Here is a 17,984-nt window from a genome sequence, read left to right as displayed (position 1 = left end):
TATACCGTTACCAGAGTATAATCTTTTATATACGATGATGTTGCGTTCTCCCCACTGATTTCAGTATAGGGCACCTTTTGATACAGGGTTAAACACGGACCACCACTGACATCATGTTAATTGATAAATACTAATTGCGGTAATATTGATAACTGTACGTAATGAATAAGGTATCTAAGATTTAAGGGAAAATGCCACGTTGACTAACTTGATACGTTGGTAATCTTAATAAAGTATCTTAATAGTATCATAGGTACTCACTCACTCTCTTACAGTGATTAATGGGAAAAGAAAAGAAAAAAAAAAGTCAATTCAATTCAAAGTTAATCTTAACTTGGCTTTGATATAACTTCCTTACTTCCTTTCTCTCTTAGATAGTTGGGGTTGTTGTCATACCAATCGTATTTTGATATCTTGTTAGTGTTTTATATATTACCAAGATATTGAAATATATGAAAAGATGGCATCTTCAGCAAAAAAATTACAATCAAAGATATTTGGTGGAACTGGTCAACCTTCACCTTCTTCAACAGGATCAGGAGGTAGTGAGTCAAATTCAAAACAATAGTAATAATCATTCATATCGTTTTTAGTTGTAGCTGATCTATTTCCTTGGTTTTTTAGTTGAACAACCTACAAATGATTCTCCTAATGGATCAGGAAATGTAACTCCATTATCAGGTGAACAACTTAAAATTAATATACCTGCTCCTCAACATTCTCAACCTAGTGAAAAGAGGGAAAAGGAGAAGTAAGTCTGATTTTCTCATTCGACCCTGTAGTCAGGCGAATAGAATGCCCCATCGATATTCACCTTGCTATTCGAATGAATAAGAGCTAATTGCTATATTAACTTATCGTAGTTTGCCTAAAAGACCATCGTTAGCTACCTCTGAAACTCCCGGTCCTCCTGAACTTGCTGGATCTCGTATGTGCTCAGCCTGACTGTAATCTGTTCATACCATTAGAGCTGATCCGGTGCATCGATTACCATAGCTCATCCAAAAGATGGTGGCAGTGACACCGATACTCCAGGTACAATAGGACAAGATCGAAAGGTAATTTTACATCTATGTGATTGGCTTTTCGGTTAATATTCCGCTAACTACCAGACGTTCCGTTATAGTCGTTGCGAGAACGATTGCAGAAATCCCTTGGACCAAGGTACCGATCTGTTGAGGAATACAGACTTGATCAGTCAGATAGATATGATGTTCATTGGAAGAGATGGGGTCCATACGTATCGGAAAGACAATGGGTATGTCTTTCGAGCTCAGTTGGCTAAATGCAATGTCCGATTCCTGTCTCAACTGACTTGACATAATAGGGTACCGTAAGGGAAGATTACTCTGCTAATGGTGATGCTTGGAACTCATTCCCGTTCGAAATGGCCAAAAGTCGGGCTTATAGATGGGGTGAAGATGGTATGGCTGGTATCTCGTATGTCTACTTGTCTTTTTCCCATTTGAATGGGATGTGTAATCCTGATGAAATGGGAATCATAGCGATAATCACCAAAGGATATGTTTCACTCTTGCTTTGTGGAATGGTAAAGACCCTATTTTGAAGGAACGATTGTACGGTTTGAACGGTAATCAAGGTATGTAGTGGCTCGCTTCGCATCACTTGACAAAGTTGACAGAATAGGGATGACTTAGGTAACCACGGAGAGGATGTCAAGGAAATGTATTATTATCTCGATTCTACACCTACCCATTCCTATATGAAATACTTGTACAAATACCCTCAAGCTGAATTCCCTTACGAACAACTTAAAGAGGAAAGTAGAAATAGAAGTAGAGAAGTAAACGAGTTCGAGTTAATGGATACCGACGTCTTCGATGAAGACCGATACTGGGATGTCTTTGTCGAAGTGAGTTAGCTGTTCATAGATTATATGTATTCAGCTGATTATCATTACTTCGTATAGTACGCCAAAGATGAAGAATTTGCCGACGCCTTATCAATCCGAATCACAGCTTACAATAGAGGTCCTGATCCAGCAGACTTGCACATTTTACCTCAACTATTCTTTAGAAACACTTGGTCATGGCCAAAAGAATTACCTAAAAACATGCCCAACGTCAGACAGGAAGCAGAAGGTGTCATTCAAGCTACCGAAGAGTCGCTAGGTAGCACTAGACTTTACTGTACCCCTTCACCAGCACCAGCTGCACCTGCTAAAGGTGGCGTTGTCCTTGTTGACGGTCCTAGTGTCGTTCCTGACCTACTTTTCACCGAGAACGAGACCAACTTCGAAGTGAGTTGCAAACAGACCTGTGCTAAGGCTTTTAAGCTGACTAAACTTTTAGCGATTATACAATGGTAAAAATCGAACACCATATGTCAAAGACGCTTTCCATGATCACATCATTCCATCTCACAGACCTGCAGAACCGGAATCGCCAAAATCTGAGGGCCTACAAGGGAAATCACCTTCAGTGAAGACTCCCAAGCTACCACCTTTCCACACAACCGCCGAAGTTGAGCGAAATGATGGTGTAAACGGCGAGGAAACGACCGGATCTATCAATGTGACTGATAACAATGTTGAAAATATTGTCGAACCCCCTCCCAGACCCACTTCCAAATATGGAGGAAGGCAATTCGTCAACCCCGAAAAGACTGGTACAAAAGCTGCTGCTCATTATGAATTCAAGGATGTACCTGGAAAAGGAGGTTGTGTGGTAGTCAGACTCAAAATGACCCCTTACTCGCCTGACGAAGATCCTTCTATTCTCGATGAAGAGCTTTTCGATGATAATATTGAGGAAAGAAGAGTTGATGCGGATGAATTCTACGGAATGATCTCAAGAGGATCTATCAGTGAGGATTTGAGAAATATCATGAGGCAGGCTTTGAGTGGTATGCTTTGGTATGTCTGCTTCATTGATTTGTTACGAATAGCTCATCGTGTAGCTCACCGTGACCCTTTGTGTAGGACCAAACAATACTATCAATACATCCAGAAGGAATGGATGGAGGGTGATCCCGGTCAACCACCCCCTCCGCCTGAAAGGAAATGGGTTCGAAATAGGGAATGGAAACACATGTACATAAACGATATCCTGTCTATGCCAGACAAGTGGGAATACCCATGGTTCGCAACGTGAGTTCAGCTGCGCCGGAACCGACGCTCTACAGTACAGCTGACTTAACTGAATAGCTGGGATACCGCTTTCCACTGCATCCCACTTGCCATGGTCGACCCTTCTTTCGCCAAAAAGCAATTAGATTTGATGACTCGAGAATGGTATATGAAGCCTGACGGTGCATTACCTGCATATGAATGGAACTTCAGTGATGTCAATCCTCCTGTACACGCTTGGTGAGTTGACCTTGACTATATCACACACAGTGACGTCGCCGGCTGACTTCGTTTGCGCAGGTCCACTTTCCGTGTCTTCAAGATTGAGCGAAAGATGTTTGGTAGAGAAGATTTGGATTTCTTGGAAAGAGTTTTCCAGAAGTTGCTTTTGAATTTCACATGGTCAGTCAGCTCTCACTCGACACGATCATACAGCTGACATCGCACAACCAGGTGGGTAAACCGAAAAGATGCGGACGGAAACAACGTATTCGAAGGTGGTTTCTTGGGTCTCGATAATATCGGACCATTCAACCGATCTGAACCCTTGCCTACTGGTCAGCTGCTTTCTAGTGCGCTCTGGGTAACAAGCAGCTGACAGTTCTATTGTTTTAGGTGGAACGCTTCGACAAGCTGACGGTACCGCATGGATGGCATTCTTCTGTTTGAATATGTTGTCCATCGCCTTGGAACTGGCTAAACACAACCCAACCTACGAGGATATTGCCTCGAAGGTCAGTCAAGCTTCATTGCGACTGGAGGTCAGCCCATCACAGGAAAAGCTGAGCTGACTTTGACGATTTCTGATAGTTCTTCGAGCATTTCTTGTACATCTCGGATGCTATGACGTTCGTAGGGTCCAACGATGAACAGCTTTCCTTGTGGAACGAAGAAGATGGGTTCTACTACGATGCTATCCAATGGGGATACGGTCACTCTCAACAACTGCCCGTTCGATCGATGGTTGGTTTGATGCCATTGTACGCGACCTTGGTTCTTGAACCTCAAGTCATCAAACAATTCCCAGGTTTCAAGAAGCGTATGGACTGGTTCATTGAGAACAGACCTGATATCTCCACTAGAAATATCGCTAACATCCGAGGTATGTATTGGTTTCTTTTCACTAATCCTTCCGACTCAAGCTGACAAATTTGTTGTTTCGCTCAAACAGAGAAGGGTCGAGGCGATCGAAGGCTGCTTGCTATCGCTTCTAAGGAACGGTTGGTCCGAATCCTGGAGAAGATGCTTGACGAGAAAGAATTCTTATCCGAATACGGGGTGCGATCGTGAGTAACGAACTGTGCGCAACACACTAGGAGGTAGAGGCTGAGCGAATGATAACTACGCAGAATGTCCCTTTATCATCACGAGAACCCATTCTCGATGAATGTCAATGGGGAAGAGTTCGGTGTAGGATATTGGCCTGGTGATTCCAAATCAGGAATGTTCGGAGGTAATTCCAATTGGAGAGGTCCAATTTGGTGTGCTGTCAACTTCTTGCTTATTGAAAGGTGAGTCATTCAGGGTTGAGGCTGGTCCTGTCGTGAACATAATTGACGCTGAGTTTCTCGATAGTTTGCAACGATTCCACCAATACTATGGTGATACCATCTCAGTAGAGTGTCCTACAGGAAGTGGTGATGTGAGTTACGCATAGTAACTATCCTATCGAATGAAGTACCCGCGAGCTAACGATGAGGCTGTCCAATTAGTACATGTCGCTGGCAGGATGTGCTGAGGAAATTCAACATCGATTAATCCACATCTTCTCAAGAGATGAACATGGACGAAGAGCAGTAAACGGTGGAAACCCCAAATTGAACCGGGATCCAAATTTCAGAGATTATGTACATTTCTACGAATTCTTCCATGGTAACGATGGAAGAGGTCTTGGTGCATCTCATCAAACAGGTTGGACAGGTTTGGTAGCTTGGAGTATCATGCAAACAGGAGAATATTGTAGATTACCTAAAACTCCAAGGAGTGAGTAATATATATCTCCCATCTTTTTTTCACAAACAAAGAACATTGCTAATCTGTATTGAAATTTTACTTAGCCCCAAGATCAGTTGCAAAACATTACTTTGATGAAAATCTCAACACTCCATCAGAATATAATGCAGAAGACGGATCATTATACTCTGCTTATTCAACTCACTCCGATATCGATAATCCTGAACCTGAAGATTTGTAAACATCATTCTGTCTATCTTACTACCCTTCATATATTTTATTCCTTGCATCTTTCGTTTATCTCTTGTCTTGTCTTAGTATACAATAACATAAAAAGAAAACAATTTGAAGTTCATATAGTACACTTTGCATATCATTCATTTCCTCTAATATAGAATCTCTGCTTGTCAGTAAAATGCACTTTGTCTTAAATATCTCAGGCGTACTTTTGTCCCGTCACTTCGCGATGCTAGTGTCTGATAAAACTCAAACGGGTATCGACTTCCTTTAACGCAACCAATCAATCCTTTGTGATGAATCTGACAGTATCTTACGTTTTGGATATCCCTTCAGGTGATTAAGCGTGTCAGACTTTTGTGATTTCACTTGATTGTTCCAGTTGGAATACGACAGACCTACTTATATCATGTTGTCCAGAAACTCCTCTCCTACTTACTTTAGTCTACTGATTTATCATATATAATCTTCTTCATATAATTCAATAAAAAAAACGCAGGTAAGACTGTTAAAAAGTAAAAATTTCAATACCCATCTGATCTAAATATAACTCATATAATTGTATTGTACGAAATACAGCATAATCAAGTGGAATCGTAAAAAAGTAACATCTCAAAATGAAATTCCTGACTCTCTTTGTACTGTTTCTACCATTCTTATTCTCCATAAACGCCACACCAAGTTTATTTGGAGATGATTCCAATTCATCTTCTAGTTCTTCTTCATCTTCATCTTCATCTTCCAGTGAATCTAATGAATCAACTACATCAGATGGAACAAACACAGAAGTTGCATTTTTACAAACACTTCAATCAGCTCAAATTTCTTCAATGTCATGTTTAATTACATTAGTAAATTTAACTTATTCACCAATTGGTGAATGTTTAGGTTTAACAGAATTATCAACATTAATTTCAAATCCTTCTAGTAATACAAGTTTTTCCAATCAATTAAATGACTATTTAACAAATGTTTGTTCAAAATCATGTAATAATGATGATTTAAATCAAATTAAAAATCAATTATATTCTTCATGTGATTCACAAAATGAATTAATTGGAGTTTTAATTAAAATTATTGAAAATTATCAATCTAGTTATAAAACTTTAGCTTGTCAAGTTTATTTGTAAGTCCTAAATAATTAAATAAAATGTAAAAAAAAAAAAATGTTAATGATTAATTTCTTGACAAGTAATGGAACTTCTGAATTATGTTTACCTTCTACAATTAATTCAACAGATCAAGCAAATAATAATCAATTTTTTAATTCACTTTTAACTGGAAATAATTTAAATCAATATAATGATAATGTATTTAAAAGTTCAAAATGTACAGGATGTATGTATGAATTATTTAAAGCAGCGTAAGTAACTTTTTTTATTTTTTAATTCTAAAATGATTTTAATTTGCTTATAATTAAAAATTTAATCCTTCTAAAGCCAATATACAACTCCAAATATAAGAGGTAATGATATAACAACATTATTTGGAAATCATTTAAAATATGATTGTCCAAATGATTCTTCAAATCCTGGAAATATAAATTGGGATGATGTAGATAATCAACAAATTCCAAATTCATTAACTGTTAGTCAAAATACAAATCCACAAGGTAATGGTAATTCATCAAATGCTAAAATAAAAATATCAAAATATATAAATAAATGGATAGAAATTGGTTTGATAATGAGTATATTAGGATTTATTTTGTAATAAAAGATATAAGGTTGAATTATGAGTTGATCCGAATTCTGATTTTACATGAAAAACCAACATTATTTATTCAGTCTTGACTGTTTCCCGTTTTGTGTTCATCATGACGGTTTTCTGAATTGTTGACATTCATGCCAACAAAGGAGAGCTTATAGGTCTGTCTGGTAGCTTTTGATTGTCCGTGGAGTCCGCATCGATGCTGAATTATCTATTCCGCTGCTTTCTCAAGTCGCTATCGGTTACAGTTTGCCGTCGGAGCACGGTTTTAAATCACCAGTACGCTTTATGATCATACATTGAGATTGCAAGTGTATTTAATCTTTAGGCACGACCCGGACTTGTCCGGCGGATAAACATCGGGAAATTCAAGGGGAGATATACTAACTAGTATTTAACCGAAAGCGAATTAAAGCTACACTTTATTCCCTATCAATATCATTCTGTGATGCCCTGGTCAATTACTGATGGCCTACGTTTAACGCAGGTATGCATCGATAACATATCCGTACACCGTCAGAATGTTATCCGTAAAAGAGCCGAAATCGACGAAAGGCTTCACTTTATATTGCCGATGAACAATAAATATATCAGTAAAGCTGACGTTTAGGTAGTATCCCCTTCTGATCAAATTCGCAGTTAGCTCTAATTGTACATCATATACCATACAAATAACTTGGCTCCATCATTGAACTTGATTGCACTCAAGGATTCAGAGCATATCGAAACTCAACAAAAGCACGATGACATTCACCACTAATGATAAGATGGATAGGTCATTCTTGACAGCTTCTATACCAGAGTTGATCAAACAGATGACAGAGGAAGAGAAGATTTCCATATTAGCTGGAAAAGACTGGTGGCAGTGAGTTAATTATTCAGATTTGATAAATGCAAATGGATCGAATGTCTGATTCCCTACTCCTGTAGTACGGTTCCTATACCTCGTTTAAACATTCCAAGGTGAATGACAGTATTCAGATTATATAGGATGACTAGATACTGAATACAAAGTTGATGATCTAGTATCAAAGTTACTGATGGTCCTAATGGAGCGAGAGGAGAAAGTTTTTATCATATGTGTGAGTATTTTACACCTCAGATGTTTCGTTTTGAACTGAAAATTCAATTTACAATCGTGATTAGGTCCTGCTACAGCACTTCCCAATGCTACATGTCTCGCAGCGACATTTTCAGATGAACTTGCTGAAATGAGCGGATCATTGCTTGCCGAAGAAACTAAAGCTCGTAATGCATCTTGTTTATTAGCTCCTACAATTAACATTCAAAGATCACCTTTGGGTGGAAGAGCTTTTGAATCGTTCTCAGAAGATCCTACTCTTTCAGGTTTAATGGCATCATCATATATAAATGGTTTACAAAATAAAGGAATTTCAGCAACTATAAAACATTTTGTAGCTAATGATCAAGAACATGAAAGAATGGGTCAAGATAGTATAATTTCACCTAGACCACTTAGAGATATTTATTTAAAACCATTTCAAATTGTTCAAAAAAAATCAAAACCTTGGGCATTTATGACTTCATATAATAAATTAAATGGAATACATTGTTCAGAAAATGAATTGTTATTACAAAATATTTTAAGAAAAGAATGGAATTTTAATGGATTAATAATGTCAGATTGGTATGGTACTTATTCAGTTTCAGATAGTTTAAATTCAGGATTAAATTTAGAAATGCCAGGTTCAACAAAATGGAGAACAAAAGAATTAATTTCACATTCAATTTATTCACATAAAATTGATACTAGAATATTAGATAAAAGAGTTTTAGAAATTTTAAATTGGATTCAAAAATTAAGTAAATTAAATGAAAATTTAGTTTATCAAAAACCTAAATCAGAAAAAACTAGATTAGAAAATAAAGAAGAAGATTCAAAATTAATTAGAAGAATTGGAGGTGAAGGAATTGTTTTATTAAAAAATGAAAATAATATTTTACCAATTAATAAACCTCAAAATATTGGTATTATTGGACCTAATGCAAAAACAAAAGTTATTACAGGTGGTGGATCTGCACAATTAAGAGCTTCATGGTCAATTTCACCTTGGGAAGGTTTAATTAAAAATAAACCTGATGGAATAGAATTATCTTATACTTTAGGTGCAGCAACTTGGAAATTTTTACCTATATTAGGTGATGAATTTTATACAACCGATGGGAAACAGAAAGGATTCAATCTCAAACATTACGCTATAGATGAAAATGGTAAACAAGTACAAAATCCTGCAGTTGAAGAAATTTGGGATACTTCAGATCTAATTATGGCAGATTTTTATGATCCAAATTTGGGTGAAGAATACTTTACGGAAATTTTAAGTTTATTTAAACCTACTAAAACTCAAGAATGGGAATTCGAATCAGTTGTTACGGGTCAAGGATGGTTATGGATTGATGATATTTTAATTTTGGATAATTCAAAATATACTCATAAAGGTAGTGCATATTTTGGATCTGGAACGGAACCTAAGAAAGCTATTTTCAAAGTTGAAGCTGGGAAAGTGAGTTCATATATAGTATCGTTATGAAATTACAAAACCAAAGCTAATTAGAATTCCATCTATATTGTAAGACCTACAAAATACGATATTTACATGATTCTAGATTCCCCTCAACTTTACTTGAAATCAAATCTACTCCAATCAAAATGATAGGTGTACGTTTAGGAGCATTTCCAAAAATTGATTCTGAACAAGCTATACTTGAAGCAGTGGAGTTAGCTAAAAAAGTTGATGTTCCAATAATCATTGCTGGATTAAATGCAGATTGGGAAAGTGAAGGATTTGATCGTCCAAATTTATCATTACCTTTAAAAACTGATGAATTAATTGATAAAGTATCAAAAGTTAATTCTAAAACAATTGTTATCATTCAAGCAGGATCAGCAATTTCAATGCCATGGATAAATCAAATTTCAGGTTTAATTTATTCTTGGTATGGTGGAAATGAAAGTGGAAGTTCAATTTCAGATATAATTTTTGGTAAATTAAATCCATCAGGTAGATTACCTTTAACTTTACCTATTAAAGAAACAGATATACCTAGTTACTTAAATTTTAAATCTGCAAAAACAAAAACTTATTATGAAGAAGGTATTTGGGTTGGATATAAATGGTATAATGAAAAACAAATTAAACCACTTTTCCCATTTGGTTTTGGTTTATCTTATACAACTTTTAATTATTCGAATTTGAAAATTATCAATATTACTAATGATATTGTTAATGCAGATGAATGGAAATTAGAAGTACAAGTTAAATTAACAAATACAGGTAATAAAATTGGAAGTCATTCTATTCATTTTTATACTTGTCCTCCTGAAGAAACTTCAACAAGTTTAAAACATCCTAAACAAACTTTACAAGCTTACAAAAAGGTGAAAGACTTAAAACCAGGTGCAAGTGAAATTGTTAATGTGACTTTAGATAAATGTAAGTTAATGTGGGATCTTGCTTGCAACTATAATACAAGTAGCTTACACGGCCTATCTGATTTACTGTAGATGCAATTTCGCATTGGGATGAAAGATGGAATACGTTTAGAGCTGAACAAGGTGAATGGTCTGTTAAAATTGGAAAAGATGCTCAAACTATGATTGGAGAAGTCAAATTTACAATTGATCAAGAATTAGAATGGACAGGATTGTAAATCAGTAAATCACATAAATGGATAATGAATACATTCTAAGGCATACATCCTAACATTTCATGTAGTCGACTTTTTGCTTGTTCCTTAAGGTGATTGAAGATGTGAACGTACGATTTCGTTCAAATGAATTTCATCTTGCTTGGCCTAACATGACGGTATAAATCAGTGTTCCTAGCTTTCGGGGATGAGAGAGATTATCTCGCTGTCCGTATTGAAGAGACTTACCTAGATCTCACTTCTAAGCCAATCCAAATTAATGGTAAACCAACATAATAAGCTAATATCCTCAAATTGAGATGTTTTCTTCCATTTGCCCAATCTGAATGAATACCAGCCAAGTAAATAGTAAATAACATAAGAGTTATAAGTAAATACCCCGATAATCTGAAATATCCGGAAATTCAAATATCAATTTTACTTTCTTTAAATATTTTGATCATTTTAAAAGATCAAAGAATGGATTTATTGTTTGAAACTAACCTATGATATTTATATACTTTTTTCGCATTTTCTTTACCTCCAAATAATTTCCCATTAAACCAAACACTTGAAGCACCAATAAAAGCTTGAGTAATTATCCAAATAATTGAAATTAATCCTAATTTTCCATGCCAAGTTGTAAAATGTGATGAACCATGAATATATTTATTATATACCATAGCTAAACTACCAATTGTTAAAATTGGTAAAGCCAATCCAAGCATGATTGATTGATGTGATTTAAATCGATTTTGTTTGATTGATGAATTAGTAGAAGGTGGTTGAAGAGGTGTTATTCCTATTCAATCAAAAATAACATTTGATCAATACCTCGATAATCTATGAAAAATAAAGAATAGAAAAGATTACTGACCTAATAAAATGGCAGTAATTGCTAATGATTGCATTGGAGGATGAACGGCGAACCATCCCATGGCCTGATCGATTATATCAGATACGCTGCCGATTTTATACATTTGTGAATATTGAGAGCCAACTCACCTTCAAATCACCAGAGAATACAAGATACCAAGTTGTACCAAGTACTAAAACCAGTCCAGCCTAACCCACCCTCGGCGATATCAGCTCAGATCAAACCTTAGACTCGATGGAACAGGAACGCTGACATACACCAATTGAGCCAAGAGCAAGCTTATCTCTTGTAGTAGGTACCATATCTAAATTTCCTGCTGGACCAGGTGTCGATTCTGAAGATTCACCACGTAGTCCAGAAGGCTCAGAATCGGCGTTGGTGGAAGGTAGTAACGGTGCAACTTCTTCTCTTGTGGATGATGACATTGAGTTTATTTATCGATGTATAGATAGATGAATGGAATTCGGTAGTCGTATTCTGTTGAATCAGACACTCTGTTATTTGAATATAGTCAGAATGACAATGACTTTTGTATAAGTTATTCACGAATTTTGTTAATGATGACAAGATCTTCGATCCTCATTGGACATTGATAATATGTCGCAATTATCAATCTATTTTCGAAATCTATGTCGGATATCACCGATGATCGGTAAAATATAGTAAAGAATTTTCGAAAGTCAATTAATTCTCCTTTAATAAAATCGTATAATATTCAAGTCGATATCTGATAAGATCGTGTATGAGTTTACATCGTTAATTCTGTACTAGTAGATGGTTACTGTAAACTTCTTTTCTCCCTCGGCAGGAGAAGCAGGATTCCCTATATACAGAATAGGGTATTGGTTTTTTCTATCATTGACATTTTGCTAGTACGTGCATCAACTCGTTTGACAGCTTCACTATACTTGCACAACTGCTTTGTACAACTTCTTACAAAACGCTAATAAAGTCTTCCGTTAATTGTTACTCAAATGGCAAAATGCGACAGACCATTCTTAAACTCAGTTTTAAAGGAATACTTTCACACTTCATATCATTTTATGTCGCTCACGAACTAAGCTTAAAGCAAAAAGGGTGATCGACGAATTACGTCATACCTAATGTTTTGCATCCAAATTCCATCCACTAGTAAGTTAGTACTTTTTGTTTTATATTACTCCCTTTTACCTCTTGGAACCTCATTAGCATCAGGTGATAGAAGTTCAAAGGCTCGTCCAGGAACATCAAGCAGGCAATATTCCATTATAGCAGACTCCCTAGCAATGCATGGCATCACCAGCATTAATTGCTTTAGCTGTGCAATTGATAGGCACCGCGAATTTGGATATCAAATGTTACAACTGTTATTGTCTGGGCGTTACTGCGCTTTGTTCATTTTTATCGAATGTCAACTGTGATGAAGAAATCTCAAGACAAAGGAGAGAAGATTAGCTCTAATGATGACGTAGGATAAGTCCTTTTCGCCTTACACGCTCCAATCTGCTCTGTATATATAGTAATCCCAAATAATCATTATCATCATCATTGCCACTTGAATTACTACTACTTTATTGCATTTGTCCAAGCACAATACATAAAGTACAAATCACATAAGATGGGTCTTTTGGGTAAAAAATCAAACGAATATGATAATGCAGGTATTGGTCATACGTAAGTGCTGATTTGCCGTTGGTATCTTTCGCTGTTCAGTACAACTGATGATTTTTACATTTAGTGGTACAGGAGTAGGACATACTTCCAATCCATATACTACTGGGAATCCCACTTTGACAAGTAATCAAGGTACATACGAACATAATCAAGGTTCATTAGGACATCATACAGGACAAGGTATATCTGGTACTGGTACAACAGCAGGAGGAAATATAAATACACATCAACCTCCAATCGTAGGTACGGGTCAAGTAAGTTTAAGTCGACTTTTCTATTTAGGATAAGGGGAAAAAAAAACAATTTTATACTGATAATGATCATTTAGGTGAACACTGGTCCAGCACCTTTACATAATGGACATAATGGTATAACACCTAATTCAAAAGAAGCGATTAAATTAGAAAAAAAAGGTCAAAGAGAAGAAAAATTAGGTAATTTATTACATTCAACTTCAATGGTAAGTTAATTTTATCTTATATCTCCCAAACTTTCGTCAAAAATTCAAATTTGTTTTGGAAATTTAATAGCAACAAAAAGGTGCAACTCATTTATCAGAAGCAAATCATCTAAAAATGCAAGCTTCTGAATTAAATGAAGCTGAAAGATTAGAACATGAAGCTGGATTGAGAAGACAAAGAGCTGTTGGATTAGGTGCTGATCCAATGCATGCGCATGGTCAAACAGGACATGGTCCTCATCATATTTAAATTTTTCAAGTATTTCCGATGTTCAAATAATGATTGTAAAGATGAAATACACGAGCAGGAATTGTACGGCTTAACTATATGTATATTGTTATTGTCTTGATTTCGATTTAAAGGATTTATAAAAGCATATCGTACCAGATAACACAATACGCGTGGAATATTTGCAATTTGTTCAAAATCCATACTACTATACTACAACCTGATCTAATGATAATATTCCCACCGCCTCTCTTATCCCCAGATATTCGCAAAAGGATCTCTATCATCTTTCTTTTGCTGTGGTGCAGATCCACCTAAACCAGTATTAGGGGCACCACCGAAAAATCCTGAATTGTTAGTACTAGTGTTTGATGAAGCCCACGGATCAGCTGTAGTTGAAGTATTCCCACTTGTTCCCCAAGGATTTCCACCGAATCCACCTGTTTGTTGTTGATGTTGCTGCTGCTGCGGTTGTTGCTGCTGTTGTTGAGGCTGAGGTTGCGATTGTGATTGACTTCCACTAGATCCCCAGGCATTTTGATCCATTTGTAAAGCTCCACCCCATCCACCGGAACTTGAAACTGGTAAAGCACTTTGAGTTTGTTGATATTGTTGAGGTGGAGCAGATGAAGTTATCCCTCCATTCCAACTTCCAAATCCGCTTTGTTGAGGTGGTGGAGGGGCATTGAAAAATCCATTTTGTGCAGGAGCAGGAACATTAGAAGGTGAAGTTGAGTTTGAAAAAAGTGACATTATATCTGCTTTTGCGTTTTTCGGTTGATTTTGAGTAGAAGATGGGGTTGGTGTACGGAAATCTAAATCGAATATGGAATTTCCAGTTGGAGCGGGAGGTTGACTGCCTGCTGTTTGACCTGGAGCAGGAGCAGAGGATCCAGCTGCAGTAGATTGAGGTTTAGGAGGAGCGCTAGTAGTTACTGGAGGAGCTAAGGAAGGGGGTTCATCCGATCCAAATAAATCGACCATTGGAGCAGGAGTAGGGGCAGGAGAAGGTTTGGTAGTACGAGAAAGTAAGGGATGATGTTTCGGTGCGGGAGCTGCAGCTGGTGCTGGAGTAGGAGCAGATGTTGTAGGGGTAGGTCTGGGTGCTTCGTTCTGTACCATATCTTATCAGTTGAAATGTTAGGTGAACGGAATTGGCTTTCAATATGAACATACGGTTTCACCGCTCCCATTTTCCAGTACACTTGGATCACGAGGTTGAGGACCATCCATTGCCCATCTCTTTGACTCGTATTTTGACCGGATGAACGATTCGATTTTGCTATAGCGGTATGAGCTTGAGTTTTCTTCGAGAGCGAGGTTTGGAAAAATTAACTCACTGGTCAGGAGGTACATGACCTGCTTTCAAGTGTTTCTCCCAATATAAATTAGCCAGTCTATTACCCCACTTTTGTATATTCTGTAGTATGGTGTGTATCAGCTCAGAGCTCTGCACATACATGATCCCTGATCGTTAACTTACTTCCATTTGTTCCGGCGTCCATATATCTAGATCAATTGATTTGACTGAAGGATAATGATACAAAATTAGCAATTGACAGAGGTACCATTATGGTTCGCCCAGTTAGTGATGTGGGACCAATGTGTCAAATGCTCACCTTTACTAATATGCGTTCCCATGGACCTATGTATACCCGAACACCTTATACAGAGGAATACACCCCTATGAAACCATATAATCAGGTTTTAATTCAATGTACTACTGTTACGCTACGTACAAATTCCAAGATGCCCATCTTGCATCTGCGATGGATTGAAGGTCAGCTACTTATCAGTGGACAGTTGAAAGATAAGCTGAATGGACTCACCATTCTTCCTACAATCCGCACAAGACTTGTTGTCAGGTTGTTTGACTAAATCTCGCAATATACGAGCATTTCGCTCTGTCGTGGCTTTATCTGTACATGTGGACATAGAAGTCAGCTGGACTTTATCATGGTGCATGATGTGAACGATGAAGCTGACCTTGACGAGACATATCTATATGTAGGTATAGAGGCTAGGCAATGACAATGATAATATTACAGGTATCTTTTGATCTACTTGTGACGCTATGTTTGACACCTTGTCGCCTCGATGGATCTCAAACCCTAGTCTAGGGGGTTAATCGACTTGCTCGCCTAAAGTCTTGTTTATGCTGTCTTCGCCTAATTCATGCTAGCTTGGGGATAATTATTAATAATATATTGCATAGCGGCGTTAACCGACATCCTAAGTGATTAACCTGTTTGACTATTTGATCTATTTTAAAGTATATTTCGCGACGTGTATAAATCGCAAGTCTGCCTAAATTGTTGTAGATCTTTCTGTTACTATCAAGATCTCTTCGGAAGTTGCGGATCAAAAAATATTAAAGAGAATTTGAGCAAGATGGCAGAGATAACAGAAGGAGATTCGAATTTCGGTAAGTCATTTCACGTCCAACATCTTGTAGCTCCACTTCAAGAACTCCTTATCTCCGTCATTCATGCGTTTTGGCTAATTCATTGGATCTTTGATAGATGCGTTATTCAAGGCGTTCGTAATGATTGTAGTCTCCGAAATAGGTGATAAAACATTCTTGATCGCTGCTATAATGGCAACTCGACATCCAAGAGTAACTGTATTCGGAGGTGCTTTTGCTAGTTTAGTAATAATGAGTATACTTAGTGCTGCCCTCGGTAAAGTCATTTTAGGGCTAATACCTAAGGTGAGTTAAGTCGACAATTTATTTCTAAGCATTTTATTTACTGGTCTTACAATGAAGAAGTTAAATATCTGACTAATTATGTATGCGTTTGAATCAAAGGTTTGGACGTTATGGGCAGCATCATTATTATTTTTAGTATTTGGTATTAAAATGTTACAAGAATCATTTCAAATGTCAGGAGGTAATTCACATATTCAAGAAGAAATGAGAGAAGTTGAAGAAGAATTAGAAGAAGATTCAGCATTTCATGATTCACATAATGCAAGAGGTACAAGTAATTCTTCTTCTTCTTCTCAAATTCCTTTAGAAAATTTAGAAGAAGGTAGAATATCAAATAAACATTTAAATGATAGTCCATCACGTAAAAGATCATCAAGTCCCTCTTTTAATAATATTAAACAAAAAAATGGTCCATCAATTCATTTTCCTTTATCAGGTAAATCAAATAATACAAGTAATGTTGGACCTGTTGAAGTTAAAAATTGGATAATAATCTTAAAAGAAAATTTAAGAAATACAATTCAATTAATGACAAATCCTGTTTTTGCACAAGCTTTCGTACTTACTTTCTTAGGTGAATGGGGTGATAGAAGTCAAATTACAACTATAGCTATGGGTGGTGCTCATGTAAGTTCGATTTTTTATTTTATTTTAATTTGACGTGTTTTGACGTGATTATCGAAACTATTGAACTGACGTTTCTCGAATTTAACATTCCAGAGCGTACCTGTTATCGCATTTGGTACGATATTAGGACATGGTTTATGTACTGCAGGAGCAGTTATAGGTGGACGTTATTTATCTACGAAGATATCTGTAAAACATAGTGAGTTTTAAATTCTACAAATGACTCATCCTCCTTTCATCTTTTAGTTTACATGTTTAATCGATGATTCGTCAAATGATGAAACCTGAAAGAATTCAAGCTCATGTTCAAATCTACTTCTGCAGTATCCCTCATAGGTTCAGCAGCATTTATAATTTTCGCATTCCTATATTCATTAGAAGCATATTGTTATAAACCGGAATTGGATGGAGCGTATTAGATGATATTGTAATGAGCTTCTTCCATTATATACAAAAGATCCACGAAAATAGCACTCAAAAGGAAAGAAAGAGGTTGATACTTTACTTACGTTCGCACTCAGACGTATTGGAAATGATATATGGTACCAATCGAAAGCATATGTAGACTTGTCTCAATCCTCCCAGTTTAGAAATTACATGTTATCCAGGTATACGGAATAGGATGCATTATGATACCCTGCATACTATTATTGCCTGGTATGCGCTACTATGATGTGCACGGTCAACTGTACGAGTAATATGTCGATATTTGCATTCGGCATTTACGCATGATCTCCCAATAATAACAAAAATAAAAGCGAAACGAAAGGATATGAAAAGGGTTTTTGAATT

At 36.5% G+C, this 17,984-nt stretch overlaps 7 protein-coding genes across 7 annotated transcripts; 5 read left to right on the top strand and 2 right to left on the bottom strand.

Annotated features, from left to right (window-relative positions):
• Positions 1 to 460: 460 nt before the first annotated feature.
• On the top strand, positions 461 to 5,282 carry I206_105673 (uncharacterized protein; the record flags this gene model as incomplete). The annotated part of the gene is made up of 21 exons (XM_070203164.1): positions 461 to 545; positions 625 to 751; positions 864 to 928; positions 997 to 1,058; positions 1,127 to 1,258; positions 1,328 to 1,440; positions 1,506 to 1,600; positions 1,659 to 1,873; positions 1,931 to 2,260; positions 2,313 to 2,875; positions 2,942 to 3,109; positions 3,167 to 3,328; positions 3,389 to 3,490; positions 3,542 to 3,645; positions 3,704 to 3,822; positions 3,899 to 4,190; positions 4,260 to 4,374; positions 4,438 to 4,599; positions 4,664 to 4,730; positions 4,801 to 5,071; positions 5,146 to 5,282. 21 exons carry the CDS (start codon positions 461 to 463, stop codon positions 5,280 to 5,282), a joined length of 3,486 nt encoding a protein of 1,161 aa, XP_070059265.1.
• Positions 5,283 to 5,895: 613 nt separating this feature from the next.
• On the top strand, positions 5,896 to 6,991 carry I206_105672 (uncharacterized protein; the record flags this gene model as incomplete). Its single annotated transcript, XM_019155174.1, has 3 exons — positions 5,896 to 6,404; positions 6,471 to 6,641; positions 6,718 to 6,991. The coding sequence occupies 3 exons, from the start codon at positions 5,896 to 5,898 to the stop codon at positions 6,989 to 6,991; spliced, it is 954 nt and encodes a 317-aa protein (XP_019011328.1).
• A 740-nt stretch (positions 6,992 to 7,731) lies between these two features.
• On the top strand, positions 7,732 to 10,660 carry I206_105671 (uncharacterized protein; the record flags this gene model as incomplete). The annotated part of the gene is made up of 6 exons (XM_019155175.1): positions 7,732 to 7,853; positions 7,919 to 7,951; positions 8,015 to 8,070; positions 8,135 to 9,513; positions 9,585 to 10,443; positions 10,515 to 10,660. 6 exons carry the CDS (start codon positions 7,732 to 7,734, stop codon positions 10,658 to 10,660), a joined length of 2,595 nt encoding a protein of 864 aa, XP_019011329.1.
• A 119-nt stretch (positions 10,661 to 10,779) lies between these two features.
• On the bottom strand, positions 10,780 to 11,938 carry I206_105670 (uncharacterized protein; the record flags this gene model as incomplete). The annotated part of the gene is made up of 6 exons (XM_070203163.1): positions 10,780 to 10,804; positions 10,886 to 11,044; positions 11,141 to 11,438; positions 11,514 to 11,577; positions 11,642 to 11,701; positions 11,771 to 11,938. The coding sequence occupies 6 exons, from the start codon at positions 11,936 to 11,938 to the stop codon at positions 10,780 to 10,782; spliced, it is 774 nt and encodes a 257-aa protein (XP_070059264.1).
• A 1,172-nt stretch (positions 11,939 to 13,110) lies between these two features.
• Positions 13,111 to 13,876, top strand: I206_105669 (uncharacterized protein; the record flags this gene model as incomplete). Its single annotated transcript, XM_019155177.1, has 4 exons — positions 13,111 to 13,166; positions 13,231 to 13,420; positions 13,495 to 13,626; positions 13,697 to 13,876. The coding sequence occupies 4 exons, from the start codon at positions 13,111 to 13,113 to the stop codon at positions 13,874 to 13,876; spliced, it is 558 nt and encodes a 185-aa protein (XP_019011331.1).
• Positions 13,877 to 14,107: 231 nt separating this feature from the next.
• Positions 14,108 to 15,820, bottom strand: I206_105668 (uncharacterized protein; the record flags this gene model as incomplete). Its single annotated transcript, XM_019155178.1, has 7 exons — positions 14,108 to 14,968; positions 15,032 to 15,137; positions 15,196 to 15,275; positions 15,339 to 15,382; positions 15,475 to 15,539; positions 15,595 to 15,619; positions 15,685 to 15,820. The coding sequence occupies 7 exons, from the start codon at positions 15,818 to 15,820 to the stop codon at positions 14,108 to 14,110; spliced, it is 1,317 nt and encodes a 438-aa protein (XP_019011332.1).
• Positions 15,821 to 16,246: 426 nt separating this feature from the next.
• On the top strand, positions 16,247 to 17,611 carry I206_105667 (uncharacterized protein; the record flags this gene model as incomplete). The annotated part of the gene is made up of 5 exons (XM_070203162.1): positions 16,247 to 16,280; positions 16,378 to 16,565; positions 16,665 to 17,192; positions 17,286 to 17,391; positions 17,517 to 17,611. 5 exons carry the CDS (start codon positions 16,247 to 16,249, stop codon positions 17,609 to 17,611), a joined length of 951 nt encoding a protein of 316 aa, XP_070059263.1.
• Positions 17,612 to 17,984: the final 373 nt, after the last annotated feature.

This window comes from Kwoniella pini, chromosome 7 (assembly GCF_000512605.2).
Source record: "Kwoniella pini CBS 10737 chromosome 7, complete sequence".
Lineage (NCBI taxonomy): Eukaryota > Fungi > Basidiomycota > Tremellomycetes > Tremellales > Cryptococcaceae > Kwoniella > Kwoniella pini.
Note: the sequence above shows the minus strand (reverse complement) of the source record. Positions and strands in the feature narration are given on the sequence as shown.